General features: G+C 36.7%; 1 protein-coding gene across 1 annotated transcript in view; it reads left to right on the top strand.

Annotated features, from left to right (window-relative positions):
* The window catches only part of RSRC1 (arginine and serine rich coiled-coil 1), a 500806-nt gene that overhangs the window by 252896 nt on the left and 235463 nt on the right, over positions 1-12447 (top strand). The window contains exon 4 of the mRNA XM_042781342.1: positions 4415-4466. Coding sequence (XP_042637276.1) covers positions 4415-4466 — 52 coding nt within the window. The remainder of the gene's footprint in view (positions 1-4414; positions 4467-12447) is intronic.

The following is a 12447-nucleotide window of genomic DNA, read 5'->3' as shown; positions in this document are numbered from 1 at the left end:
AAAAAAAAAAAAATCCCACAAGGAATGGGGTTAACCACAAGAAAAAGAAAAGGGGGAAAAAAGGCAAAGACAAAAAAAAAATTTAATCAGAAACTGGGAAAAGAAAAAAAAAAGGTGTTGTAAACTAGGACATTTTCAGTCGTGCATGTCTGGAGAGTTCTTGGGGTTACCTCTTCTTCAGTCCCTGTAATCTGGTAGAGCGCTGTCTCTTTAGGTTGTCTCTAACTTCTGGTTATGTGTTTATTTGTTTTGTCTTGGTATTATGGTTTAATATTTTGTCAAGGTAGGGCTGGTATATTTTATTTTATTATTGATTCAGGTGTGTTGGGTCGCTCTGCTGTTTTCTTTGTGATGGTGGAATCACTGTGTGGAATGTGGATATGTGTTTCTGTTTGTTGTAAAGAGGGTTTAGAGTTCAAAGTGGGAGGTTTTATGGTAATTGGCTGAATATGGTTTCTTCTATTGAATGAGTGAAGTTATTGGCGAAGAAGGTGGGAGCAGAAGAAGGAAAGCTTGGTGTTGCTAGGGTCAGTTTCTAGGGCTTTGTGCAGGCTATTATTGATGACGTAGTTATTTACAAGACTGCAGCTCAATCTCAGAAAAGATTCCTATTGTTAGGGAGTTCCAACTTTCTGTCAGGCTCAAGCACACTCAATGACCCTGCTTCCGAGGCCCCACAGCACCAAAGAGCCGATCCAAGGCAAATTCCCAGGACCGCCTCAGCCACGGCTTCCTCTCTCTCCGCACCCTGTCTGCCCACAGCACTGACGCAATCCCACCAGACCACTATTGGCTGGCTCTGGAGTTTGTGATACCGCCCACCTGCGGGACCAAAGATGCACGCAATTTCAGCTGTGTTAGAGACGGGGGAGTACCTGATAGTGAACTGTGGTCCCGATATCCATGACAAAGATAAACATGATGTCTTCCAGGCTGACCCAAGCCCACTCAGTGACCCGCCTTCCTGGCGCAATAGTGAGCTCTCCGCTTGAATCTCAGTGGTGGAGCGTGCACCCTCCTGCACCCAGATGACCAAATTACCAACAAAATCAGGTGCTGGAGGCAGATCACTGGGAATGCCCGCTGGAATATTGGAGTGGTCGCTGGTATGCTGATATAAGGTGTCTTCTTTCTTGGTTCAGGGATCTCAGGTGGCCACCCTTGCCCGCCAGTTAGTGACTGCCCCAGGGAAGTTTCCAATGGCCTTTCTTGGCTGCCTGTCCATCCTCCGCCAGGTAGCTCTTTCTTAAATAATCTCCCTGTGACTTTTCTCTAAATCTGCTCTTCTGTGTTTGGTGCACTCTGATTCAGTGAGCTGTTCAGAGCACCAAAATCCCTAATTCAAACTGCTGTACCTAGTTTTTCAAGCACTTAGATGCTAGAGGGAAATAGCGTGGTGCCTACTGATGAGACTCCATTTTGAATCCCTCCATGAAGAATTTTAACTAATAAAGTGTCTTAAGATTTTTCGGTCAAAGGACATTGCCTACAAGGATACTCTGAAATGTATACTTTATAATTCTTAGCTTACTTAGGACCTGCTGGTCAGAATATAATTTCCTTCTTTGCCATTCTAGTTATGATATATTGCACAAAGTATGAGGTTTCTAGCATATAGTAGAGGTCACAAATTGTCTACCTTGGGCTTGACGTGGCCTGTGTTTGTTTTGTACAGTGTTGGTTCTCATGATGACTTAATTCTTGTAAAAAAAAATCACCAAGTTTTACAGTCCTGGTCTTAATATTTCTGTATGAAAAATATCAATTGGAGCTGAATATCAGCTGTTTTCTTTATCTGGGACATGTGAGACACAGTTTTCCACACTTTCTGTGAATCCATGATACTGATGTCAAACAATGATTGCCATGTATCATGATAAATATTTTTGTTAACTGCTTGACCCCATATGTACTTAGTTTATAGCTGTTGTTGTTACAGAGATTATGGGACCTCTGGTAGCATAGTGCCTAAGGCACTTGACTGCCGACCAGAAGGCTGGTGATTCAAACCCACCAGGTTGGGCAGTCTTCTTCCATAGTGATACCGCATCAGAAACCCAAGGAGGAGTCCCTATGAGTCAGGTCCGACTTGATGGCACATAACAACAACAACAGCATAGAGATTATATTCAATAGATACTACGATATTCTATTGATGTTTGCTACGATATTTTAATTTGAAATGTCATATTTTTAATACTGTATATTTTTATAAAGCATGTTTTCATTTTTCCCAGCAAACATATGACAGAGTTCTCTTTTAGTCATCAACTCCTTCTCTCATATCCAGTTTTTTCATTTTGCCAATTAAATCTGCTTTATCCTGTCCAACCTTCCTTCTACTGCTCCATCTCACCCTCACCTGGATTCTTCTAATCATCCCCTAATGGGTTCCTTGCCTCCATTCTGTCTCACTTCATTTCATCCTCAAAGGTGTTGCTAGAAGGGTGTTTCAAAGTGTAGATTTGATCATAACACCTGTCTGCTTAAAATTTTTCAAAGACTCGCCATCTTCTTTGTTTTTTTTTTTTTTTTTTCCAGTAAGCTTTTCCTTGAAGGTCCAGATAATAAGTATTTTAGGCTTTTCTGGCCATATGAGAGCTCTGGTGGCATAGTGCCTAAGGCATTTGACTGTTAACTAGAAGGCTGGCGGTTCAAACCCACCATCTACTCCTCGGAAGGAAGATTGGGCAATCTACTTCTGAAGTGATACCACCTCAGAAACCCAAGAAGGGGTCGCTATGAGTTGGGTCCAACTTGACAGCAGTGAGTTTGGTTTGGTTTTAGTGGCCATATAGTCCCAGTCACAAATACTCAACTCTGTAATTGTACCAGGAAAGCAGCCATAATGGGTGTGGTTATGTTCTAATAGAACTTATTTACAAAACCAGGTAGCTGGCCCAGGGCTGTAGTTAAACTTTTCAGAGCACAATATCTTCTTTCTATATCCAGTTATTATTTTGATTCAAGTGGTGTTTTTCACAAATAGTGAAATGTTCAAATAGTGAATTATTATATGTCAAATGATGGCTTTCATATATAAAAATGGCATAATTTTTTTACTTCCTGATATCTTCATAAATGGATTGTGGGTAGGCTTAACTACTAAAAATAGATCTTTTATAAAAGATCTTAACTTTGATACAATCCATGTTATAGTTCGAATACCATCAGTACATTATCCAAAAATCTCAAAATGAAATTAATGATCAGAAAATAATATAGTTTCAACATTATCAATAGTACTGAATCAGGATTTCCTGAAAAACAATTTTAGGACAGTTAGTAGGAACTGAAAACATGGGACTCACATAATGTTCTATTTTCAACACAGGTATGCCTTTCAGATACAGTTTGGAAAACTCACTCACTGCTGTCAAGTCGGATTTGACTCAGAGCGACCCGTCCTTTGGTTTCCAAGTCGGTATCTCTATAGAAGGAGCTCTGGTGACGTAGTACCTAAGGCATTTGACTACTAACCAGAAGGCTAGTGGTTCAAACCCACAAGCCACTCCTCACAAGGAACTTTGGGCAATCTACTTCTGTAGTGATACTGCCTCGGAAATCCAACGAGGGGTCACTGTGAGTCGGATCTGACTTGACGTCAGTGGGTTTGGTTTGGTTTGGTATCTCTACTGAAGCAGATTGCCCAGTCTTCCTTCTGAGGAGTGGCTGGTGGGTTTGAACCGCCAGCCTTCTGGTTTAGTAGTCAAATGCTTTAGGCACTATGCCACCAGAGTTCCCTATGATATTTGCTTTTAGGATATGGATTGCCTGATGTACTGGATGTCAAGTTACTGTTCAGATTCTAATAGGTCACTTGGTGGATTTCCATATGCAAAGAAATAATTCATTTTGAACATATGTTATTAAATGTGTGGGATTTATCTTATTTAAAAAAAAAAAAAGAAAGAAAGAAATAGTTTAACCAGTTGCCAGTGAGTCAATTCCAACTCCTCGCAACTTCACATATTGAACTGTGCTCTGTAGGGTTTTCATTGGCGGTGATATTTTGGAAATAAATCGCCAAGCGTTTCTTCTAAGGCACCTCTGTGTGAATTCAAACAGCCAACATTTTGGTTAATAGTCTTGCTCTTAACTGTTTGTTTCACCCAGGGATAAAAATGGTAGTTATTTATATTACTGCTGACTGATGCCATGTTGAGTAGCAAACAAAACCTTTTCTACTAAAAAAAAGATATGACATCTTATTAATGAAAAGTGTGATTTAACTACTAATGTAGGAAAGTAGATTGATTAGAGCTGCTGTGATGGAATTTTTTTAAGATGTCATTGGATATTAATATTGATTATGAGTAAATTATCTAAATTTCCTGATAGTTTCATGTCAGTGCATTAGTTTGAAACTCTGTTAATACTGACTTATAAATGTCTATTCTTTGTTGTTTTTTAGCCACCAGCTGAACAGGCCAAAGCCAGACTACAGCTGGTTCTTGAAGCTGCTGGTGAGTGTTGATAATTAACTTTTATTAAATGAAAACAGTGACAGTTAAATAAATCCTAAGCTGATAGGATGCCTATAAGGAGGTCAAGAAGAAAAACTCATATTTTCATATATCCCCACAAATTTATGTGATCTAGATGTTATGTATATTACCTGAGATATTTATTGATGCAGTACAATGCTAAAAGGTCCTTCATTGCCTTTTTATTTATAAAACTGGCATCAATTTTAAGTTTTAATTTTTATTATTATTTCATGAAAACAAAATGTCTCTACTCTTTCTTTGTATGAAGGAGATTGGGGAGGAGAAGATGAGTGATTTACTTTGATTTTTTTTTTTTTTTTATTGCAATTATAGTCAAGGTTGACACATGCTCTAATTCATTCCTATCTGATTTCCCTCAGGTTATCTATGCAAGCTACTTAGTTCTGCCATATTTCAAGACAATTACTTACCATGGCCTTTTCTTGCTACATCAGACTATTTTATTTCTCAGTGGTACAATAATGCTGTGACTTTGATTTTCGACATCATACTCAGATTCATGTAGACATTAAATACTTTACCTTTTAAAAAATGTATAAGATCCATGTTACCTTTTCTAAGGACTGGTTTCATTCTGAATCCTTAATATGCTCTTCAAAAATGTATGTAATTTATTCAAGTGATAGGTTGTTAAGAGAAAGCTTGAGGAAGGGTTGTTAGAATAATATCACTGAAATAGTACATGTTTCTTACAATTATTTACTTCTAAAGATCTGTAAAAAGCTCATAATTTCAACTTACTAAGAAATGAGAACTCTATTTTAAACATCAAAAGTAGCTTCAGAGTACCAAATGATGGTAGTTTTATTTTCAGTATTCATCTCTTAAGAAAATACACATGTGTGTATTAATTCAGGAATCTCCAACATTAGCTCCTCGCATGCCTACTGAAAGGGTCCCATGTGCAAAGACTGGGAATAGTGGTATGAATGATATACTAGCTTCATGAATCACTCATAGAAATACCTTGGCATCTAAGGATGAAGATTGATAAATGTTTTAATTTTCACCATAAGTCTGTATATTCCTCCATCTTGCTTTAAAAATTATGTATATTTTATGTATTAATCTTACTAATTTTAACTTTTGTTTCACAAAAACATGATTTCTTCAAATTTTGCTTGCTACCAGGTTTTTCATATTTTGACTCACAAATAGATATACTATAGGATAAAGTTAATTAATATGGTTCTCTATCATTTCCATATTATACATTTATTATTTAATGGTATTTTGCTTTTTAAAAATGTTTCCAGTTTATAATTTTCAGTATTAAATTCTTGCTTTCAAAGGAAATATTTATGTTGTCTAGCTACCCAGAAAATATTTTTCCATTGATATACTTATCAAGAATTTTATTTCATAGTTCATAGCATTTTCTTTATCTTTTACTATGACTTTGAAGCATGTTATAAAACAGATCTGTCAGTCCACACCTTACAGTGTATAACTTGCTTACATTGGTCATAGTTGTCATCCTTCATTTTTTAATTTAACATTCTAAATTATATTAAGAATAAGGAGCTAGGTTCTGTGAATTTGAAAAGCATTTAAAATATTATGACAGTTTTCAAATTAAAAATCTTATATTGCTCTGCGTAAGAAAGGGATAGACCTTAGCTTTGACATAGCATTCTTTATTCAGTCATTTCTTTGTTACTAAACATTTATATTTTCTCCTGCTTTTCCCTATTATCAGTAATACAGTAATGAAGATTCTTGCATATTGTTTTTTCCATATTTTAGATTATTTCTTTGAGACTGATTACTGTAGGGATGTGCTTATGAAGTTAGAAATAATATTTCATGGCTTTTTGTATACTTTTCCTAAATTGTTTTATAAAATCACTGTGCCCCTTTTAATTGCCACTGTTTAATTTACTGTTTTTACCAGACTCTGCTTTTTAATGCCGGTTTCATGAATAATATTGTTTATAATCTGTCATAACATAGTACAACAATTTGAAAAACATCCAGTATTATTTTTAATGAAAACTTGTAACCTTGAAGAGGAAAGACAGACAAATGGATAGGGAGGGAGCACACTGGTAAATACAGAACTTATTTTAAAGGTTCTAGTTTTATGTTTTGATGATCAATTAAAATATTAGTTGTGTTATTAAAAATAAGCAAATAAAATGAAGGGGGAAAAGGTAAGAAGAACTTGATTCCTAGTCTGGTAAGGCTTGCAATTGGAGTCTAGTCTAGTCCTAAGATTGAGCTTGTAGCTTAATAGGAAGGTTTGGCAGCACCCATTCTGTCACACTGGAGTTAACTTGCACCTGCAAGTTTAAGACTTTAAAAATTGGGTTCAGGAAAGAATTAAGGCTTATGTTAAACTTGTTGGAACAAGATTTGTTTCAGCCTTATAGTTAACATGAACTGGTAGATTATATTGTTGTATTGTTCTTTTTCGGTGCTTTCTATTAGATTCCAACTCATAGTGACCCCATGTGACAGAGTAGATCTGCCCCATAGAGTTTTCTTGGTTGTAATCTTTACAGAAGCAGCTCTTTCTTTCAGACATTCTTTACCCTGCGGAGCTGCTGGATGGGTTTGAATTGCCAACCTTTTGGTTAGCAGCTGAGCACCTAACCATTTCACTATGAGGGCTCCTTACCTGGTAGATTGGAATCAGTATATGAGCTTAGTCCTTTACTCTAGCGGCGGGTCCTAGAAAAAAGTTTCATAAATAACTATTGCATTGTCATTGATTATGTTAGTAAACTTTAATAATGGGATTAGTCTGTACCTAAAATATACCTAGAACATCTAATAATTATTAGTGATGTGTTTTTTACATTTGAATTATTTTATTTTATTGTGGTTTGGTGCAAGTTTACAAAGAAAATTTCCCATTCAACAGTTCATACCTGTTTTCACCCATAGACTCTTTCAGTATTGCTGCAACTCGAGGCTTGAATTTTTTCTTCAGTTCTTTCAGCTTGAGAAATGCTGAGTGTATCCTTCCTTTTTGGTTTTCTAAGTCCAGGTCTTTACACATTTCATTATAATAATTGACTATGTCTTCTAGAGCTGCTCTTTGAAATCTTCTGTTCAGCTCCTTTTATCTTGTCATTTCTTCCGTTTGCTTGAATCTCCATTCAAGAGCAAGTGTCAGAGGCTCTTCTGATATCCATTTTGATCTTTTCTTCATTTTCTGTCTTTTAATAACCTTTTGCTTTCTTCATGGATGATGTTCTTGATGTCTTCCCATAGTTTATCTGGGCTTAAGTCACTGGTGTTCAGTGCATCAAATCTACTCTTTAGATGATCTCTAAATTCCAGAGAGATATAATCGAGGCCTTATTTTAGCTCCTGTAGACTTGTTTTAATTTTCTTCAGCTTCAAGTTGAACTTGCATATGAGCAGGTGATGGTCTGTTCCAGTCAGCTCCTGGCCTTGTTTTGGCTGAAGATATTGAGCTTCTCCATTGCCTCTTTCCACAGATGTAATGGATCTGATTCCTGAGTATTCCATCTGGTGAAGCACACATGTATAGCCATCATTTATGTTGCTGGAAAAAGGTATTTGCAATGAATAAGCCATTGGTCTTGCAAAATTCTGTTATTCAATAAATAAATAAATTCTATCATGCAATTTCCAGCATCATTTCTGTCACCAAGCCCTTATTTTCCAACAATTGGTGATTCTTCTTTGTTTCCAACTTTTGCATTCCAGTCAATAATAATCAACCCATCCTGATTACATGTTTGGTCAATTTCAGCCTGGAGAGGGTGGTAAAAATCTTCATTGTCCTCATCTTTGGCTTTGGTGGTTGGTGCATAAATTTGAATAGTATTAGTATTAACTGGTCTTCCTTATAGGCATATGGATATTATCCTATCACTGACAGCATTGTACTTCAGGATAGATCTTGAAACAGTCTTTGTGATGATGATGAATGCCACACCATTCCTCTTCGATTTGTAATTCCCAGCATAGTAGATCATGTGGTTGTTTGATTCAAAATGGCAAAGCCAGTCCATTTCAGCTCACTAATGCAATACCAAAGATAGCAATCTTTACACATTCCATTTCATTTTTGACAACTTTGAATTTTCCTAGATTCATACTTTGTATACTCCATGTTCCAATTATTAATGGGTACTTGCAGCTGTTTTTTCCCATTTTGAGTCATGCTACATCAGCAGATTGAGGTCCTGAAAGCTTTACTCCAGCCACATCATTAAGGTTGACTGTACTTTGAGGAGGCAGCTCTTCCACTGTTTTCAGTGCCTTCCAACCTGAGGGGCTCATCTTCTGGCACATTCACTTTTATATGCAAAGATTCTTACTTTTATTATTTATTTATTTTGGGGGGTATTTTTTATATTTTTCCCTCTCTTTCCCACTAACGGTGCCTTCGCCTAGATGCCTATCATTTACCCAGAGGTTATTGCATTACCTCCTAACTCATTTCCTGCTTCAATTCTATTACATATCCAGAGAGACAGCAATGAATAGTTGGAAGAGTTCTAAGCCTGCTTCCACCACTTACTAACCTGAGCATTTGATATTTTTCGTTTAGCCAATACAGTTTATTCTTTCTTGATTATGACAGATGTGTATATTTTTGAGTCTGCTCTGGTAGCGTAGTGCCTAAGTCACTTGACTGCTAATCTGAAGGCTGGCGGTTCAAATCCACCAGCCGCTCCTCGGAAGGAAGGTTGGGCAATCTACTTCCGTAGGGATACTGCCTCAGAAACCCAAGGAGGGGTCACTATGAGTTGGGTCCAATTCGACGGCACATAACAACAACAACAGTTCCTTATTGTCTTTACTATGCCATATGAGACCTTTAAATTACCTGTTTGAAGATATTTAGGTTTGAGGACTTCTTTATACCATAACTTCCTTGTCTGTAAGCTACTTTGTGGGGTTACTGTATGGATAAATATTAAAACACACGAAATGTCTAGCCCAGTGCCTGGCAAATGGTAACCACCAGTTCACTTCCATATTGCTTCTTTTGACACCACTGCTAGATGATTCAAGGAGCACAGCAGTTAAATATTTGGCTACTGAATGAAAGCATACACTTAAATCCACCCTGCAGCTCTATGTGACAAAGGCTTGGCAATCTGCTTCTGTAAAGCTTACAGCTAGGAAACCCTGTGCAGCAGTTCTCCTCTATCATATGGAGTCACTCTGTGTGTTGAAAATCAACTCCATATCACCTAATAACAATAAGCTAGGTGATTCTGTCTAAGCTACCATTTGGTCATGCTGACCTCTTGGTCATAATTATTCAATGGCTCCCAGTTGCTTACGGCATCAATTTTACATATCTGTGCTTAAGGTTCCAAAATTCTGTACAGGGGATTCACAGACTTTTCTAACTTTATGTCCTAAATCCATCATGATGCTCCTTTTCATTTTCTTGAATTACCTATATTCTTCTCTATCTGGGAATCTTAAGATTTTTTTTTTTTTTTCTCTTTCAGCAATGCCTTCCTCCTTCCCCTTCTATATTATAAACACTTTAAGTCCCATGTCATATCATATTCTCACATGACTTCCCTGGCCATTCCAGCACACAGTCTTTCTCTCCTTCTTTGAATTCTTTTAGTCTGGACTATGTATACCATTTATGTTGATATTTACTCATCCACTGATGATGTTAACATCATAGTTTCCTGAGTGTTACACATGATTTTCTAATGAAAAAATAACCTTCTGAATATCAGAAGACGTATCTAAAATTTCTGCATCTTTCCCAGCAGTTCTAATGACACCTGTAGTGATACTAGGAGCTCTGGTGTCACAGTGGTTAAGGCATTAGGCTGCTAATCAAAAGTTTAGTAATTGGAACCCACCAACCACTCTGGGAGAGAAAGATGAGGCTGTCAACTTCTGTCAAGATTCACAGCCTTGGAAACCCCGTGGGACAGTTCTACTCTATCCTATAGGGTCTGCTTTGAGTTAGAATTGACTCGATAGTAGTGTGTTTTTGTTTTTGTTTCCTGTTGTGATACTGTACCAAATAAAGTTGCTGCTATTAACGTTTGGTGAATAAATCATAGTGGGGAAACAAATCATCTAGCTATCTGATAGTTAAACCTTTAAATGCTGAAGTGTTCTTTTAACCTGTTTGATAGAATTGAAATGAAAGTACTAAAGTTTCCAGACTTCAAGAGTAAGTGATGATATATGACAATAATCTAACCTTTTTTAACTTAAATTTTAAGGTAATTCATGACAGACAAGATAAACTGATTATTACACAGGGTCAGGAAGGAAGATGATAAGTGAAGGATTTCTTTGTCTTCATCACCTTGACTCTCACTGTTGTGTGACTTTTAGCACTGTTCCAGAAAATAGCCAACCTTCTGCAAAAGGAAGCCATCACCCCTGCCAAGTGTGCTTATGGGTCTAAGAAAATGGAGGAGAGATTTTTCCAAAATATAAGTAATTTTTCATCAGCCTTATGAAACACTTTTTATAATATGGTTTCAAGAGACAGTTTTCTCCAAAGTCGCCTCAATATTTTACTTTTAATAGAATTCTTGACACATGCCGCCATGAAAATTATATCTCTAATGTTATAACAAAAAATAGAAAGTTCTTTTAGCATGTGTAGGGTAAATCAACTTTATCATAAAATCTCTTTTGTAATAATATTTCATTTCCTGTGTAGTATCTACAACCTTTTGTATTGTGCTTTATAGTTTTCAAAGAACTTTCCTCATCTTTTATCCTTTGACTCACATCACTGCACAGAGAACTAATTAACTCCATATTACAAATATCCTGAATGTTTAAATGACTTGTAAAAGATCACATAGTTAATAAGTGGCAGAACCCAGCCTCAATCCCAATGATTTCTGACTCTTGAGCTATTTCTATTCGTAGATGAAATCTCTGATCTACGTTGGGCAGAAAGGATGGCAAAAGACATTATTACCAAATATATACCTGATTTTGTTAGGTTTAGTTTTGCAATTATGTTACATTAAAATAATTTTGATTCTGAAATAATTATAGTACAGAAGAATTAAAGATTAAGTCAGGGAAAAACTATAAAAATACATGTATATTTAGAGAGAGAGTATTTATAATAGCTGCATTAATGATGACTCTGAAAAACCTAGGGTAATATTTTTTGATCTTCAATGCTTGTGTCTTATTTAAGTCTTGGAAGCTTAGTGCCTAAGGCACTTGACTGCTAACCAGAAGGCTGGTGGTTCAAATCCACCAGCCACTCCTCGGAAGGAAGGTTGGGAAATTTAGTCCCTAAGGCACTTGACTGCTAACCAGAAGGCTGGCGGTTCAAACCCACCAGCCACTTCTCGGAAGGAAGGTTGGACAATCTACTTCTGTAGTGATACTGCCTCAGAGATCCAAGGAGGGGTCGCTATGAGCCGGGTCTGACTCAACGGCACCTAACAACAACAACAGTATTAACTGGCTTTCTTCATAGGTATATGGATATTACCCTATCACTGACAACATTGTTCTTCAGGATAGATCTTGAAACATTCTTTGTTACAATGAATGTCATGCCATTCCTCTTTGGTCTCTCCTTCTTAGTATAGTAGATCATATTGTTGTCTGATTCAAAATGGCCAAAACCGGTCCATTTCAGCTCACTAATGCCTAGGATATCAATCTTTATATGTTCCATTTCATTTTTGACAACTTCCAATTTTCCTAGATCCATACTTTGTACAATGCATGTTCTAATTATTAATGGATGTTTACAGCTGTTTCTTCTCATTTTTAGTCATGCCACATCAGCAAATGGAGGTCCCAAAAGCTTTATTTTATCCACATCATTAAGGTTGGCTCTACTCTGAGGAGGCAGCTCTTTCCTAATTGTACCCTGAGTACCTTCCGACTTGAGGGGCTCATCTTTCGGCACGATTATCGTACAGTGATTCAGGGCTGTTCATAAAGTTGTTCAGTAATATATCAGATAGTGTTTTTCACAGCT

Source organism: Orycteropus afer, unplaced genomic scaffold (assembly GCF_000298275.1).
Source record: "Orycteropus afer afer isolate SDZICR_OR568_19922 unplaced genomic scaffold, OryAfe1.0 scaffold00109, whole genome shotgun sequence".
NCBI classification, from domain to species: domain Eukaryota; kingdom Metazoa; phylum Chordata; class Mammalia; order Tubulidentata; family Orycteropodidae; genus Orycteropus; species Orycteropus afer.
Note: the sequence above shows the minus strand (reverse complement) of the source record. Positions and strands in the feature narration are given on the sequence as shown.